Source organism: Aquarana catesbeiana, linkage group LG09 (assembly GCF_042186555.1).
Source record: "Aquarana catesbeiana isolate 2022-GZ linkage group LG09, ASM4218655v1, whole genome shotgun sequence".
Classification (NCBI taxonomy): Eukaryota; Metazoa; Chordata; class Amphibia; order Anura; family Ranidae; genus Aquarana; species Aquarana catesbeiana.
Window position 1 is genome coordinate 150,410,147 of NC_133332.1, and position 19,018 is coordinate 150,429,164.

General features: G+C 45.2%; 1 protein-coding gene across 2 annotated transcripts in view; it reads right to left on the reverse strand.

Moving 5' to 3' along the window:
- Window positions 1-2,191: 2,191 nt before the first annotated feature.
- The window catches only part of IDS (iduronate 2-sulfatase), a 73,785-nt gene continuing 56,958 nt past the window's right edge, over window positions 2,192-19,018 (reverse strand). For both annotated transcript variants that reach the window (XM_073599270.1, XM_073599269.1), the window contains exons 8-9: window positions 18,819-18,989; window positions 2,192-2,795 (exon numbers count right to left, since the gene is read on the reverse strand). In XM_073599270.1, the coding sequence (XP_073455371.1) occupies window positions 2,314-2,795; window positions 18,819-18,989 (653 nt within the window). In that variant the 3' untranslated portion in view covers window positions 2,192-2,313. The remainder of the gene's footprint in view (window positions 2,796-18,818; window positions 18,990-19,018) is intronic.

Genomic DNA, 19,018 nt, shown 5'->3' on the forward strand with positions numbered 1-19,018 from the left:
AGAAGGGCTCTGATGATCTCTATCTGGAATTTAAGGAAGGATCCAGTTCGTCCTGAAGCTTTGTATAGCACAAAAGCATTCAGCAAAGCCAACAGAAAAAAATAAACAGACGCTTTTTTGTACCAGCGTCTGGCCTTACAGGCAATTAGGTACGGAGCCAACAACTGGTCATTGAGGCCCACCCCTCCCATATTAAGGTTATATTCGTGGACACAGAGGGATTTCTCCACAACACCAGTCGCCGTAGGAATTTGGACAGTCGTGTCTGCATGAAGGGAGGACGGAGTGAAAACTTTCTTATTATCCCTCCACTTCACTGTGAGCAAATTATTACATCTCAAGCAGGCTCTCTCCCCCAGCCTAAGATGGGAATCTATAAGCCACTGGGGTAAGCCCTGGCGATTAGATCGCACGGTGCCATATGCGCCAATTTGATGATCAAACAAGTGACTAAAAAGTGGCACGCTTGTCCACATACAAGTGGTACCACTTTCCGAATAAGGGTGACACCAAGTCCCACACAATCTTACCAGCGCTCCCTATGTAGTCAGGGCAGTTCTCCGGCTCTACGTAACTATCTCTTCCCTCATAAACCATAAAACTATATGTATAGCCTGTGGCCCTGTCACAGAGCTTATACATCTTGACCCCGTATCTGGCACGCTTGCTAGGAAGATACTGTTTGAAAGGCAAGCGGCCAGAAAACTTAATCAGGGACTCATCAACGCAGGCAACTTGATGGGGAGTAAACAAGGCTGCAAAACGTTGGTTGAAGTGGTTTACAAGGGGCCGAATTTTGTAGAGCAGATCAAATTCACGGTCACACCAAGGACGACAGAGTTCATTATCGTTGAAATGCATGAACCACAAGATCTGCTCGTATCGTATCCTGGCCATGGATACAGAGAACACGGGCATATGGTGAATTGGGTCAGTGGACCAATATGACCGCAACTCACTCTTTTTAGTTATGCCCATGAGGAGAGATAGGCCTAGCAAGGTCTTAAATTCGGAGACCGTAATTGGTCTCCAATCTCTGGCAAGGGTCAGCTGGGGATTAGCGGCAATGAATTGACCAGCATAAAAATTGCTTTGGTCCACAATAGATCTATAGAGATCTTCAGTAAAAAACAGCGAATAAAAACCATGTGATCATGTGACGTAAAATCAACTGTTTCCACCTGAATTCCAGGTTGGCCAGTGAATGGGGGAAGTACGGGTGCTACAGAAGTGGTGGGTTCCTAATTAGGATTGGTGAATGCAGCAGGAAGGGCCACCTCGCCAGCTTGAACTGCATTTATGGGACTCACCACGTCACCAAGTGTTACTGCAGTGCTGGATGTATGACCAGGATGTACTAGGCCGCTGGTGCTTGCCAGTTCACCAGAAGGAATAGCAGCGCTAGTACTGGCTCTCTGCTCCATATGAAGGACCTGCGGTTCTTGCACCTCAACAACAGCAGAAGATCGGGGTCTGGTACACCTGACTTTGGCAGGGACCACAACTCCGTCATCAGAACTATCTGTCAGGGTGCGCTGCTGTCTACAGGTTCGTATTCTGAGCCTGAATCTGACAGATGAGTGACTTCCTCTTCCCTATCTTTCATGCTCAGAAACGTGTAGGCCTCTTCACTAGTGTACCTTTGATTTGACATTCTGGTCTCAAATTTACTGGTACACTAGTGAGACTCACAGGAAAAAAAGCTCCTGACTGTTAGCTACTGATTCAAACGCTACCAAAAAAACTATTAGCGTTCGCAGGGATCAGGCCTGACTCTGCGAACGCTGCAGTTATGTGTATTGTGTTTTGTAAGTGACAGTGATCGATTGATACTGCACTTGGGTGGGGTGGGCTGGGCGGAGGGACTAAATGCAGGTGCTAGCAGGTATCTGGGCTGAGCCCGCTAACACTACCTTTTTGGGAACCCTAAACTGTTGGGGACGCTAATATAGATCTGATCAGATCAGATATCCATCCGCTCAGACACTATACCATTAAGGGAGGCGTATGGTGCGTGCATGGGTGTTAGGGGTACTAGCACTTATGTAGGGAGATTTGTTTCACCCATGTGTATCATCTGAGACTGTACACTACACTGGGTATATGTAAGGGTTTATATCCACTTTAAGTGAGGCAAATGGGACCTGCTAGAAGTTTGTGTACTTCTGATGAGTAAAATATCACAACATGCTTTTTGATTGTGTAACAGTACTTTATTAAAAATACAAATATGAAAATGGAAATAAATAATCAAAAATTGTATTTTACAGAAATTGCAGAAAAATGTATTTTACAGATTTTAAATAGACACATTCAGTTGAATGAACGTCTAATTTTCAGGTTTTCGAAAAGTTTTGTAAGCAGATTAGACTGAATGGAACTGTTAAATAAGTTATTGTCTTGATTAGGATCTGTTTCAACAAAATAGAACTCCTGTGCATGAATGTCTGTAAAATTGGCTTCAAATGTAGTTGGATTATATCCAACCCATGCAGTAAATCTATAGTCAGGTGTTCTCATGGAATATCCCATAACTGTAATGTCTTTAAGATTAGGCAAGTCTGAATCCCACTGAGGAGTATCCGAGGGTCTGGGATAGGAGCTGTAAGCAACTGTTTCATCATTTCCTCTTCTGTCCTGTGAAGTGATGAAGTATGGAGACAAACTTTGTCCTTCAGTGCAAATTTCTATGTGGAATGAAGGAACTGGACACTCTGATAGTGGAGAAAGCTGAGCAAGATCAGCAATGGTTGAAAAGAGTGAAACTAACTCTACAGGATCCTCCTTGACATTTTCTATAAAAATAAATAAATAAATACAAATATAAAACTTAATTTATTTTCAATAAGCACATTTCAGTATTGGGGAGTGTTATAACTGATTTGGAAATATAAGTGAATAGCTAAATATGTGGTTGAATTACTATAGGTTTACTGTTTTACCTGCGAAAAATAATAGTAGTTGTAATATTGGGAAGCCATTTTTGTGATTTACATACCTCTGATAGTCAGTAAGATCCTTGTTAATTCCTGATTTACCATTACAGCTTCTTGGTCAGCTTTAGGCTCCATACACACCTAGGCGATTTGAATCACGGGCGAAATTGCGGGTGGAATTGTCACGATTCTACCTGCGATTCCAAATTGCGGCAAAACGTGGGGCGCGTTTTGTGATGCCTTTACTTCTTAATGGCACCCCAATCACGGTGCGATTTAGCTACGATAAATCGCGCTGCAATCACTACAAATAGCAACACGCAGCGCTGTCACCCAAAAGGAGCTCCTGCTCCTTTTTGAGCGAAAAGCTTTACCCTTTGCGATTAAAGCACGATTTATTGCGACAAAATCACACCACAAATGAGGTGCCATTAAGAAGTAATCACATCACAAACATGTCCTGCGTTTTGGAGCGTTTTGGAATTGTGGCGATTCCACCTGCGATTCGCCTAGGTGTGAATGGAGCCCTACGGCTTCTGAGGTTAGCTATCTGCTCATTGAACAGAAGTGACAATACTGATTTACTGTTCAGCAATGTGGCTGGGCATAGAGAAGTGATAAAGGAACTGAATTGCTATTTATCAGTAATACATGCGTTACCCACCTGGTTAAATAAAAAATGTGTCTTGTCAATAGTTACAAATTTCCTGGGGTCAATTTTAACTGGCGATACTGCTGTCATAGAATCTGCATGTTTTCTCTTCATCTCTCCATCTCTTTTCTGGCACACATGTAAGCTATTTACAATGTCACTCCACATATTGCTTTGCCAGTTAGCCACTTCCTCCCTCTAACTGTTCTTGGTGATTCAGGACTGTCCTCGATGTCTTTCTATAATTCTTTCTACACTATAGTCTATGTTAATTTGGTTGTGGTTATACCTTTATCCTATGTGCACAGATTCTGATTATCCTCACTACCTTAATTGGGTACTTATTATCTCCACTGTATCTTATTAACATTATGTAACTCACTGATATTGCATCCATTTATCTTAGACTCTTTGGCAGTCACCACCTGTCCATCATTGTGTTTCAATATGAACATTGGCAATCTGTGTTCTGGGGGGTCTGTGTTTGCGCCCTGCTGACACGCGGCTCCAGATTACCTCAGCTCCCGGGACAGACAACCTTCTGGCCCTGGCCCCATAGTTACTACATCTCATCGCATTGACTCTATGTAAGTATTCAGGGCGGGCTAATTTTCCTTTCCCTGTTATGATCAGTTATAACTAGATTAATTATATTTTATTATTCTTACTCGATATTCTTGAGCATCCGCCCCTGATGAGTGTTCACACATGAAATGCGTCGGCCATTTAGGATGCTGACATATGCCTGTACTAGACAATCAATCCAGATCATCTACAAATGAATCATGTTTGTACTGCTTTTATATCAGTCCTATCTCCTTTGCAATGTGCTGCCTAGATGACATGTATATATGAATTTATAGAATGTACCAATCATTAATTCAAGACCACCATGTGGTGCCAAGTTGATATACATATATGTATCCTTGAAGTCCATGTTACATGTGCACATATGTGTGTGTGAAATTATATTTTTTATGCCTTTTTTTATGTGTCTTCTATTATTGATATGTATTCTCTACATCTTCCCATGTTCAATAAATATAGTCAGGTCCATAAATATTGGGACAGTGACACAATTCTAATCTTTTTGGCTCTATACACCACCACAATAGATTTGAAATGAAACGAACAAGACATGCTTTAACTGCAGACTTTCAGCTTTAATTTGAGGGTATTTACATCCAAATCAGGTGAAAGGTGTAGGAATTACAACGGTTTGTATGTGTGCCTTCCACTTTTTAAGGGACCAAATGTAATGGGACAATTGGCTGCTCAGCTGTTCCATGGCCAGGTGTGTGTTATTCCCTCATTATCCCATTTACAAGGAGCAGATAAAAGGTCCAGAGTTCATTTCAAGTGTGCTTTTTGCATTTGGAATCTGTTGCTTTCAACTCTCAATATGAGATCCAAAGAGCTGTCACTATCAGTGAAGCAAGCCATCATTAGGCTGAAAAAACAAACCCATCAGAGAGATAGCAAAAACATTAGGTGTGGCCAAATCAACTGTTTGGAACATCCTTAAAAAGAAAGAACGCACTGGTGAGCTCAGCAACACCAAAAGACCCGGGAAGACAACAGAAAACAACTGTGGTGGATGATCAAAGCATTCTTTCCCTGGTGAAGAAAACACCTTTCACAACAGTTGGCCAGATCAAGAACACTCTCCAGGAGGTAGGTGTATGTATGTCAAAGTCAACAATCAAGAGAAGACTTCACCAGAGTGAATACAGAGGGTTCACCACAAAATGTAAACCATTGTTGAGCCTCAAAAACAGGAAGGCCAGATTAGAGTTTGCCAAACAACATCTAAAAAAGCCTTCACAGTTCTGGAACAACATCCTATGGACAGATGAGACCAAGATCAACTTGTACCAGAGTGATGGGAAGAGAAGAGTATGGAGAAGGAAAAGAACTGCTCATGATCCAAAGCATACCACCTCATCAGTGAAGCATGGTGGTGGTAGTGTCATGGCGTGGGCATGTATGGCTGCCAATGGAACTGGTTCTCTTGTATTTATTGATGATGTGACTGCTGACAAAAGCAGCAGGATGAATTCTGAAGTGTTTCGGGCAATATTATCTGCTCATATTCAGCAAAATGCTTCAGAACTCATTGGACGGAGCTTCACAGTGCAGATGGACAATGACCTGAAGCATACTGTGAAAGCAACCAAAGAGTTTTTTAAGGGAAAGAAGTGGAATGTTATGCAATGGCCTTTGAGCATGCATTTCACTTGCTGAAGACAAAACTGAAGGGAAAATGCCCCAAGAACAAGCAGGAACTGAAGACAGTTGCATTAGAGGCCTGGCAGAGCATCACCAAGGATGAAACCCAGCGTCTGATGATGTCTATGCGTTCCAGACTTCAGGCTGTAATTGACTGCAAAGGATTTGCAACCAAGTATTAAAAAGTGAAAGTTTGATGGATGATTGTTAATCTGTCCCATTACTTTTGGTCCCTTAAAAAGTGGGAGGCACATATACAAACTGTTTTAATTCCCATACTGTTCACCTGATTTGGATGTAAATACCCTCAAATTAAAGCTGAAAGTCTGCAGTTAAAGCATGTCTTGTTCGTTTAATTTCAAATACATTGTGGTGGTGTATAGAGCCAAAAAGATTAGAATTGTGTCGATGTCCCAATAGTTATGGACCTGACTGTATGTCCTTTTACCTCCACAATGTCAATAGCCTCATTCAAAGTCCCAATTTTCCTTCTTTATCCATCCTGCAAGTGTTTTGGTCCTTACAGAGCCTAAAACATACTTATAGTTGAACTGGTGTCTGACTAAGCCAGTTTTCTCATCCAGGGTTCTATGGGACCCTAGGGCTCCTCTTGAAGTCGCTACGGGTTCCTTAAGCAGTGAGCAAGGCATCTTGATTTCCCATCTACACTACTCACCAATGCAAGCTGACAACCTTCCACTTTCCAGCAACCTAAGAGGGCATTTCTATGTCAACCACTAGTACTAAAGTGGAAGTAAACCCTCCTATCGTTTTCAGCCAAGGAAGCTGCCAACTTGGTCTCTGTTTAATCTTCAACTGCCATGATGCTGTACATGTGATCAGTTATGACACCAGCCATTGGATGGTTTGACAGTTTGGTTCACAGCACAACCATTGTGACAGTTACATTCCCAACACAATGTAACGGTTGATGAAACTGTGGGTTTACTTTCGCTATAAGAAACAGCACAATTTTTACAGACTGGGTTACTTTTGTTTTCTTTATTCATGTATTTTCAAAATTACAAAAAATAGGATTTTTTAAAACAGCTTACCTGTAAAATCCTTTTCTTTCGAAGGACATCACGGGACACAGAGCCACAGTAATTACTGATGGGTTATATAGGTATCACTGGTGATTGGACACTGGCACACCCTATCAGGAAGTTCAACCCCCTATATAATCCCTCCCCCTTGCAGGGATACCTCAGTTTTGTAGCCAAGCAATATAGTGTATTAGAAGAGGGGCGGGACCTCTGTGTCCCGTGATGTCCTTCGAAAGAAAAGGATTTTACAGGTAAGCTGTTTTAAAAAATCCTATTTTCTTTCTCGAACATCACGGGACACAGAGCCACAGTAATTACTGATGGGATGTCCCAGAGCAATGCTACCTGAGGGGGGGGAACCACGACCAAGTAGGGTGCAATCAGACCTGAGGACCCTGTACCGCTGCCTGCAGCACACTACGCCCAAAGGCGATATCCTCATGCCTTCTCACATCCACCTGATAGAATCTGGTGAATGTATGAACTGAAGACCAGGTTGCGGCCTTGCAGATTTGAGCCATAGAGGCCCGGTGATGCACTGCCCAAGAAGCACCAATAGCCCTTGTGGAATGTGCCCTGATCTGAAACGGAGGAATCTTCTGTTTCAAACCGTAAGCTTGAATGATCAACTGTCGAATCCATTTAGAAATGGTAGCTTTTGACGCTGCCTGTCCTCTATTGGGACCCTCTGGCAGCACGAACAAAACATCCGTCTTGCGGATCTGAGTAGTTGCCCCTAGATAGGCCTTAACTGCTCTTACTACATCCAACGAATGTAGAGATCTCTCTTCCGGAGAACAGGGATCTGGAAAAAAGGAAGGTAGAACAATGTCTTGGTTTAAATGAAAATCAGAAACCACCTTCGGTAAAAAACTAGGATGAGGGCGTAGTACCACTCTATCCTTGTGTATAATCAAATAAGGCTCCTTACAGGAAAGAGCTGCTAATTCTGATACTCTTCTAGCAGAAGAGATGGCCACCAGAAAAATTAATTTCCTTGTCAACAAGACCAAAGGAATCTGACTTATTGGTTCAAAAGGCTGTTTCTGTAACACAGCCAGGACCAAATTCAAGTCCCAGGGGTTTAGGGGCGATTTAACCGGAGGATTAAGACGCATCACCCCCTGCATAAAGTTTCGGACCAAAGAATGCGAAGCAAGTGGCCGCTGAAATAATACTGATAAAGCAGAAACCTGGCCCTTGATGGTACTCAAGGCCAGCTTCATCTCTAATCCCATCTGTAGAAAATCAAGGATTCTACCTATGACATATTTCCTGGGATGCCAACCTCTGGATTCACACCAGGTTATATAAGCCTTCCAGACTCTATGATAAATCATCCTGGAAGCTGGCTTCCTTGCATTAATCAAGGTAGATATGACAGGACCTGTGAGCCCACGACTCTTCAGAACGTGGGTCTCAATAGCCAAACCGTCAAATTTAGCGTTTGTAAGGCAGGATGGAACACTGGACCTTGAGATAACAGGTCTGGGCGTACCGGTAGGGTCCACGGGGAACCCACCGTCATCCTTACTATTTCTGCATACCAAGTCCTCCTGGGCCAAGCGGGGGCCACCAGAAGTACCGACTTCCTTTCCTGCCTGATCCTGCGAAGAAGTCGTGGTAGTAGCAGAATAGGCGGGAATGCGTAAATCAGTGAGAACCGATGCCACGGAATCACCAACGCATCCGTCCCGCATGCAAGAGGATCTTTTGTCCTTGCCACAAATCTGTCTATCTTTTTGTTGAATCGGGATGCAAAGAGATCTACATCTGGAACCCCCCATCTTTGGCATATGGCCCAAAAGATGTCGGGATGCAGAGTCCATTCCCCTGGAAGTAACTGCTGGCGACTTAGATAGTCCGCTTGCCAATTTTCTATTCCCGGGATGAAAACTGCCGATATGCATGGCACATGCATCTCTGCCCAGACTAAGATCTGGTTCACCTCTTTTTGAGCAGCTCGGCTCCGGGTGCCTCCCTGATGATTGACATAAGCCACTGCTGAGGCATTGTCGGACTGGATCCTGACCGGACAACCCTGTAGCCTGATAGTCCAGGCTTTTAGAGCTAGATGTATCGCCCGGATCTCCAGAATGTTAATGGGTAAGGTCCTCTCTGTCTTGGACCATACCCCTTGGACCGCAGCCTGTTCCAGAACTGCTCCCCAACCTGACAGACTGGCATCTGTTGTTACCACCGTCCAGGTAACCGGTAGAAAGGATTTCCCCTTCTGCAGGTTTTCGGGTATGAGCCACCAATTGAGGCTCTGACGCACCGCATGCGACAGGTGCATCGGAAAGTCTAATGCCTGAACCTTCTTGTTCCAGGTCGACAGAATACTGTGTTGCAGCATTCTTGAGTGAAACTGAGCATAGGGAACTGCTTCGAATGAAGACACCATCTTCCCTAGTAGCCTCATACAAAGGCGGACTGAGGGACCCTTCTTGGTCCTTACTGTCAGAATCAGCTCTCTTAAAGCAGCGATCTTTGCCTGGGGTAGAAATATTTTCTCCTGGCTTGTATCTATAATCAGACCTAAATACTCCAGTCTTCTTACTGGTTTTAGGAAAGACTTTTCTAAGTTGAGGATCCAACCCAGGTGTTCTAGATACCTGACCGTGGTCCTCAAGTTTCCCTTCAAAGAGGCTACCGACCGGTCTATCAAGAGCAGGTCGTCTAGGTATGCTATGACAGCTATACCCTGAGCCCTTAATCTGGCCAGAGGAGGAGCCAAGATCTTTGTGAACACTCGAGGTGCAGTGGCTATCCCGAAAGGCAGAGCCACAAACTGGAAATGGCGCCCTCCTACCTCGAAGCGCAGAAACTTCTGATGAGCAGGAAAAATGGGCACATGCAGATATGCATCTCTGATGTCTATTGATGCCAGAAATTCTCCTCCCTGCAGGGTGGGAACTACTGTTCGAATTGATTCCATGCGGAAGGATTGAATCCTTAGGAATCGGTTCAGATCCCTTAAGTCCAGAATGGGCCTGACATCCCCATTTGGCTTTTGGACCGTAAAAAGGTTGGAATAGAAGCCCAATCCCTGGTCCTTTGCGGGAACTATCATAATGACCTCCTGCGACAAAAGTCGCTCTAACGCTAGAAGGAGCGACTGCTTCTTCTCTGGGTCTCTGGGAACATTTGATCTGAGGAACCGAGGAGAGGGGAATTCCTGAAACTCCAGCTTGTACCCTAAGGTTACCGTGGAGATTACCCATCTGTCCTGGAAGTCCTCCTGCCAGAGCTCTGAGAACTGTCGTAGTCTTCCCCCCACTCGAGTGAGCGGGGGCGCCCCCTCATGCAGAGGTCTTAGTGTTTTGCCTAGTAGGCTTCTTTCCCCAGGACTTCTTTTGTCCCTGGGGTTGACTCTTGTCTCTGGACCCTGATGGAGGCGGCCGTCGAGACTGCCTGGAGGCTGAAGCCCCCCGGCGCTGGGGAAAGAGTCCGTTTGAAAGAGGGACGCTTACTCTTCTTCTTGACAGGTAAGAGAGTGCTTTTCCCACAAGAGATTCTCTTGATATAGTTATCCAAGTCCTCTCCAAACAACCTTGCACCACGAAATGGAAACCCAGCCAGTAGCTTCTTACATGGTGCTTCGGCTGACCAATTTTTCAACCATAGGATTCTACGTATATGCACCAACCCCAGTGAAAGACGGGAGGTTTGCACGATAGAATCTCTAATGGCGTCAACCACAAAGCATAAGGCTGCTGGAAGGTTAGCAAACCCCTGGGCCTGCTGTTCAGGTAATACTTTGATGACCTGCTTAACATGGTCTCTTAAGTATTGACAGACTCCAATCGCTGCTACTGCAGGTTGGGCCACTGATCCTGCTAAGGAGAAAACATCCTTCAATAGGGATTCCATCCTTTTATCTACAGGATCCCTGAGCATCTGAGCATTGTCTACAGGACAAGTCAGGCTATTATTTACGGAGGAAATGGCGGCATCAATAGCCGGTATTCCCCACATTTTAATAAACTTTTCTTCCATCGGATAAAGTGTTGAAAACTTTCTCGGCGGAAAAAAACGTTTGTCTGGGTGATCCCACTCAGAATAAATAAGCTTTTCAAGTAAAGTATGAACAGGAAAAGCATGTGCTGCTTGGAAAGGTTTCAGTGACCCCAAAGCAGAAGAGGATTCTTTAGCAGTTTCAGGTATGGGCAACTTAAATGTGGAGCGGACCAATCCAGTGAGGATCTGCACTAAGACTTTCTCCTCTTGGGAAGTCGCAGAGGGTCCCTCTCCACCTGAATCCTCCGAAGAGGAATCATCCATCCCATCCCGATCCTCTGAAAGGGATTCATCTCCTTTATCCCAGAGCTCCTCTGTCTGAGGGTCTTGGGGAACAGAGGAAAGCCTAGTGCGTTTTCTTCCACTGAGTGAAGACGTAATCACGGCCATTAATCTTTCCTCTAGACCATTAATGGTTGAGGAAAAAACCTCTTGTGTAATATATACAGGGGCTGAAGTGCCAGAAGCAGGTGTAGCCCCTGACCCCGATGGCTCTCCCTGGCTAGCCATCCCTGGCCCATCTTTAGGGGGGGAGGATGCTGCCGACAGGGGGCCCTCAGAACCTGAACGAGATCCCCTAGTGTCTCTGGTTCCTGGGGTGCTTGAACCTCTTCTACCCATAGTGCAAAGCAACAAGGTGTGAGGTATACAAATGAACACTGCCCGCTGAGCGATGTAGTCTGGCTAAAAGCCTTGCTACCCAATGCTCAGTCTGGTGTTACTTCAGTAAATGCTGCCTAGGAGAATGCCTGTGTCCCACCTTACATGCGACCGTCAGCTCTGTGTCTCTCAGAAGGCTGAGTGCACCTGTACAGAGTGCCTTTAATAGCCTGCAGCTGGCCTGAGTGGGAGTCTAAGCACTCTGTGCTGACGTCCCGCCCCCTCCTCTACCGCCCCCCCCCTCGAGTTTTGAAAAAAACGAGCGCTTCCCGCGCTGCCGACTCTCCTGTCATGCTTCCGGAGAAAGGCTGGGGATGGGGGGGGGGGGAGGGAGGGAGGCTGGTAACAAGTTCTGCCTGAACGGCTATCTTGAGAGATGGTGGCCATTAGGCCGCAGAGCCCGGGTGGTATAACCACTTTCTAGACCCCTGTGGCCCCTCTCTAGCCTGGGGGGGGAACATTCAAACATTAGAAATCCCCCCTTTCCACCTTACCTGTTTGCAGCCTGCTTGAGACGCTGGGACATAAACAGCGATTACAACACCTGAGACAGATAGTCAGCATGTGTAGGTTTGTGCTCTTGGCAGCCCCCGGTGGTCACAATAGGCATAGCATGCATTTACCTTAAAGGAGAAAAGCCACTAGAACTCAAAAATTCTGTGGAATCTCCTCTTACCTTATCCAGCCGCAGGGTGCTGTTTACACAGACCCAATCTTCACCTCTCACGGTGGGCTCCGTTTGAAAAAACCGTCAGAGACTGGGGCCGTCATCAGTAGGGGGATCCAACAGTTCTGGGACCGTAAAGCACCTCGCCAGAAATTAGGAAGTTTAAAGCCATTTTCTGATCTGCGGGGTCCAGCTCTCTAAAAAGAGAAGCATTACGGGTAAAACCTCGTTTCTTCGGACACGAGGCCCGGGTACCATTCAATTTGGCCATGAAAAGACACTTTGAATGGATCCGGTTCGCCTGGCTTGCCCCAATATAGGATCTTAGGATGTTCCCTTTGGAGCTCAGCACAGGACATCTTTACACGTCCATCACCTAAGACACTGGCGTAAAAACTGAGGTATCCCTGCAAGGAGGAGGGATTATATAGGGGGTTGAACTTCCTGATAGGGTGTGCCAGTGTCCAATCACCAGTGATACCTATATAACCCATCAGTAATTACTGTGGCTCTGTGTCCCGTGATGTTCGAGAAAGAAAATGTTGTACAGAGTGGGGGGAAGGTAACTCCTAAAATGTATAGATTGTGCTAATATTTGGTGAGCTGTACAGTATACATACCGTATATACTCGAGTATAAGTCGAGATTTTCAGCCATTTATTTTAGGCTGAAAGTGCCCCCCTCGACTTATACTCGAGTCACCGCCGTCTGCCTACATGATCAGCGTGTCATGCAGGCAGACGGCGGCCAGCGTGTGATAATACAGTTCGGAGGCTATTCCAGTTTTCAAAAGCCGCGCCTCCTCCTCGTCTGCGATAGGCTGAACACTCCATTTCCCAGCAGTCAGTGTACAGCCTATCACGGACATTCTCTCATCCTCGTCCGTGGTATGAGAATGAGAGAATGTCCATGATAGGCTGACCGCTGAGTGTTCTGCCTATCACAGGAGGAGGTGCGGCTCTTGAACAGTGGAATGGCCTCCGGCTGGTATTATCACACGCTGATGGGAGGATGGAGATCGCCACAGGGAGGATGGAGATCGCCACACGGAGGTTGCACAGGACACAGGTAGGCTGCACAGGGAAACAGGACACATGCACATGTATAGGACACAGGACACATGCACATGTACAGGACACAGGACACATGTACAGGACACAGGGACACAGGACACCTGCACATGTACAGGACACAGGGACACAGGACAGGTAGGCTGCACAGGACACATGCAGCTTCAGATGGGCATTGTTGACCCTCTTTTTCCACTGCTGCTGCATTTCTCACCCTCGTCTTATACTCGGGTCAATAAGTTTTTCCCAAATTTTGTGGTAAATTAGGGGCCTCAACTTATACTCGGGTCGAATTATACTCAAGTATATACGGTAATCATTTTTAGCAGAGATTCTCCGAGGCTTGAACATTTTTACAACAATTCCTCCACAGTAAAACATTTGAGAAAGGCTCAATTAAGACTTTCCTATTTGGAAAAAACCCTGAAGATCTGCCTTGATGTCCCTCTATTGCCACAATAACCCAATAGCAAAACTTCTGAAGGGGCCATCATTAATTGACCTCCATTCAACAGCGTTCGTTAGATATACTTTTTTTTTTTTTTTTACTCACTCTCTATTCTTGCTATATACAACACCTGTTAATTATTTACAGTATCTCACAAAGGTGAGTACACCCCCACATTTTTGTAAATATTTTATTATATCTTTTCATGTGACACAACTGAAGAAATTACACTTTGCTACAATGCAAAGTACTGAGTGTACAGCTTGTATAACAGTGTAAATTTGCTGCTCCCTCAAATTAACTTAACACACAGCCATTATTGTCTAAACCGCTGGCAACAAAAGTGAGTACACCCCCTAAGTGAAAATGTCCAAATTGGGCCCAAAGTGTCAATATTTTGTGTGGGCACCATTATTTCCAGCACTGCCTTAACCCTCTTGGGCATGGAGTTCACCAGAGCTTCACAGGTTGCCACTGGAGTCCTCTTCCACTCTTCCATGACGACATCACAGAGTTGGTGAATGTTAGAGACCTTGTGCTCCTCCACCTTCTGTTTGAGGATGCCCCACAGATGCTCGATAGGGTTTAGGTCTGGAGACATGCTTGGCCAGTCCATCACCTTTACCCTCTGCTTCTTTAGCAAGGCAGTGATCATCTTGGAGGTGTGTTTGGGGTCGTTATCATGCTGGAATACTGCACTGCGGCCCAATTGGCATTCATGGTTTCCTCAATGAACTGTAGCTCCCTAGTGCCGGCAGCACTCATGCAGCCCCAGACCATGACACTCCCACTACCATGTTTGACTGTAGGCAAGACACACTTGACTTTGTACTCCCCACCTGGTTGCCGCCACACACACTTGACACCATCTGAACCAAATAAATTTATCCTGGTCTCATCAGACCACAGTACATGGTTCCAGTAATCCATGTCCTTAGTCTGCTTGTCTATAGCAAACTGTTTGCGGGCTTTCTTGTGCAGCATTTTTAGAAAAGGCTTCCTTCTGGGACGACAGCCATGCAGACCAATGTTATGCAGTGTGGGGCATATGGTCCGAGCACTGACAGACTGACCCCACCCCTTCAACCTCTGCAGAAATGCTGGCAGCACTCATACGTCTATTTCCCAAAGACAACCTCTGGATATGACGCTGAGCACGTGCACTTATCTTCTTTGGTCGATCGTGGCGAGGCCTGTTCTGAGTGGAACATGTCCTGTTAAACTGCTGTATGGTATTGGCCACCATGCTGCAGTTTAGTTTCAGGGTCTTGGCAATCTTCTTATAGCCTAGGCCATCTTTATGTAGAGCAACAATTCTTTTTTTCAGATCCTCAGAGAGTTCTTTGCCATGAGGTGCCATGTTGAGCTTCCAGTGACCAGTATGAGAAAGTGAAAGCGATCACACCAAATTTAACACATTTGCTCCCCATTCACACCTTGTAACACTACATGACACTGGGGAGTAGGGATGTACTCGCTTTTGTTTAGACATTGATGGCTGTGTGTTGAGTTATTTTGAGGGGACAGCAAATTTACACTGTTATACAGGCTGTACACCTGTGGTTCTCAACCCCTGTCCTCAGGACCCACTAACAGGCCAGGTTTCCAAGTTAACTGAAATACATCACATGTGGTATCATTTGCTGCTCAGTGATTGCAGTATTCTAGTCTGCATACCTCCAAGGTAATACTTAAAATCTGGCCTGTTAGTTGGTCCTGAAGACAGGAGTTGAAAACCACTGCTGTGCACTCACTACTTTACATTGTAGCAAAGTGTCATTTCTTTAGTGTTGTCACATGAAAATATATAATAAAATATTTACAAAAATGTGAGGTGTTTACTCACTTTTGTGAGATACTGTATATTGCTGCTAGTATTCCTTATATTTCAGACTTACAACTAGTATTTTTTTTTTTTGCTGTTCTGGTAAACAAGGAAAAAGCTTACTCTTGTGGTTTTATCTTAATTGAGGTTAAAGTAATTCCGTGTACACACGATCGGACTTTACGGCATACTTGGTCCGGCGTACCGGATTTCGTCGGACAATTCGATCATGTGTGGGCTCCAGCGGACTTTGTTTTCTCAAAAGTTTGACGGACTTAGATTTGAAACATGTTTCAAATCTATCCGACGGACTCGAGTCCGGTGGAAAAGTCCGCTCATCTGTATGCTAGTCCGACAGACAAAAACAGACGCTAGGGCAGCTATTGGCTACTGGCTATGAACTTCCTTGTTTTAGTCCGGTCGTACGTCATCACGTACAAATCCGTCGGACTTTGGTTGATCGTGTGTAGGCAAGTCCGTTCATTAGGAAAGTCCGTCGTAAAGTCCATCGAAAAGTCCGCCGAGCAAAGTATGCCGTAAAGTCCGGTTGTGTGTACGCAGCATAAGTCTTTTTAGTTTTTATTGATATTTATATTATACAAGGTGAAGTCCAGAGGTTTGATTCATTCTTGTAATTTCATAATTTTACTTGATGCTTTTAGTTTAATGTGATAGTGCACACATTTTATATCATAATTAAAATGTTTTTCCTGTGGTTGTTTAGAGAACACAATAGGATCTTTAAATGTGTGAATATCCACATGGCATGTCTTACTTCTCCAAAAAGAAATTAAAAACGTAAAATAAACCTAATTTTTTGCTTCCAACAGCTTAAAGTTGACCCTTTTGCTCTCACGGACCAGTATTTTCTGTGTTTCCCAGGCAGAGACGAAGGCTGTCTGTCACAGGTGAGTTTAAATTGGCCTGGGGGAGAGGACCAAGATCCGAACTGGATCGTGGATCAGAGATCCCTGAATGTGTATGAGAGGAGCTGGAACGCTGCGCCGGGCGTGATGACATCACTGGTGGGTTGGCAACCCACCAGTGACATCATCACACCCGGCGCCGTGTTCCAGCCCTCACCATTGGCCTGATCCAAGCCTTGATTTCATCGCCGTGGTCCCAGAGATCCTGCTGGCTAAGATTTCACCCCCACAGGCAGAAAAATCAGCTGTTCAGAACGCCGCTCTGCAGTGAACGCCATGCAAGTGTGGATGGACTGGTGCCTTACTTCCTTAACCTCCATATAAGTGAATAATGCACCTGTATCTCATTAAAAGGTTCACAGTTCTAACCTAGAGGCGCCTGTGTTTCTTTTCTCTCTTGCCACATTAGGCCGGGCATTGTGCACCAGGAGGAACCCAGGATCCACTGCACCAGCACAGGGTTTGACAATGGGTCCAAGAATTTCATCTCGATACCTAATGGCAGTTAGGGTGCCATTGTCTAGCCTGTGGTGGTCTGTGTGTCCCTCCATGGATATGCCTCCCCAGACCATCACTGACCCACCACCAAATCAGTCATGCTGAAAGATGTTACAGGCAGCATAACATTCTCCACGGCTTCTACAGACCCTTTTACATCTGTCACATGTGCCCAGCGTGAACCTCCTCTCATCTCTGAAAAGCACAGGGCACCAGTGGCGGACCTGCCAATTCTGGTGTTCAGGCAGTGAGTACAAGGCCCACTAATGAACATCGGGCCCTCAGGCCACCCTCATGAAGTCTGTTTCTTTGGTCGGAGACATTCACACCAGTGGCCTGCTGGAGGTGATTTTGTAGCACTCTGGCAGTGCTCATCCTGTTCCTCCTTGCACAAATGAGCAGATACTGATTCTGCTGATGGGTTAAGGAGCTGCTACGGCCCTGTCCAGCATTCCTAGAGCAACTGTCCGTCTCCTGGAATCTCCTCCATGCTCTTGAGACTGTGGTGGAAGACACAGCAAACCTTCTGGCAATGGCATTTATACCTTAGGCTAGTGCTGCAGATTGGTAGCAGCGGTGAAGCCGATGGTTTGCGTGTTTGCATGCTGAAACCATTGGTGCATTTTACTGTAGGGTGAGCGCTTGTAGGATTTTAATTGTCAATTCACAATAAAGTGAGGATTTTACACAATGTAAGCTCTTTTTCCTTTTTAGTTAACATCTTAATTGGCAGAATTGGTCCTTTTGGAGGATAAAAGAGTGGCTGGTCCAGGGTTCCCCTCCCGTAAAGGAGAAAAGCGCTACATGATACATATTAAATAGGTGGTCATGGTGGTCTGGTGATTTTCTTGTGTTAAAGGTGATGGCACAAAGGTGATTTTATTTTCACTAAAGATTTGTTTGTTTTAGGCCTCTTTCACACCATACCTGCATGAAAACAGATGGGAAAATTGTGCAGATTTCACATACAGAGACATCAGTTTACCTCAGCTTTCATGCGGGTCTGTTATGCACAGACTGACATCACATCCTGCGTCATCACTGTGTCATCATTCTGTCCCCACCATCTCTGTCTGCCATTCTGTCCCCACCAACACTGTCTGCCATTTTGTCTCCACCAACACTGTCCGCCACTCTGTCCCCACCATCACTGTCCGCCATTCTGTAGCCACCATCACTGTCCGCCATTCTGTTCCCACCATCATTGTCTGCCATTCTGTCCCCACCATCACTGTTTGCCATTCTGTCCCCACCATCACTGTCCGCCATTCTGTGTCCATCACTGGCCAACATTCTGTCCCCACCATTACTGTGTATTTCCAGGCATTATCCAAATTTACCATCAATTCTCAAGTTAAGTAAATACAACTTTTCTTATTTCCTGTTACATCACCAGCTTGGTAATTTTTTGCAAGGACACCTGCTGGGTGATTAGTTCCTATTGATTTAGACATGCCCCTAGAACTACAAGAGCCCTTTCCTGACAGAGAGTGTGTGGTCAGGCTCTTAGAAGTCAAGGCAGAAGCATTGTTTTGCTGGAAAATAAGCTGCATGTTCAGCTAAGACAGAAAGGATAGGCAGAGTTCTGCAGTCCAGTAGACAGGAATAACGATGCTGGTAGGATTTCAGCACAGCAGAGGCACTGTCTTGTCAACTCATACAGAAGATTATTTATCTGTATTTTCAGTATCTTTCAAGAGATAAAACATGAGTAAATGTGTATGTATTGAAGAGATGTACTGCACCCCTCCTCCCCCCCCCCCCGCCCCCAAATTTTGCCATGACATACACTTTAAGCAGATCACAAGGCAAAAAAAAATGTATAAGGATTATTATATTACCTGGAATGCTTCTCTCTAGTTCATGACTCAGAGGATCAATGTATGTAAAGATGTTCTGCTGCGGTTGGCCTCTGCGAGTTATACCCGGGACATAAATCATCAGTGGAACTCGAGTAGCCACATCAAAATTGCTATACTTTGCCCATTCACCATGTTCTCCTAAGGACCACCCTGAGAGTATAAAAAGCATTACAAATAAG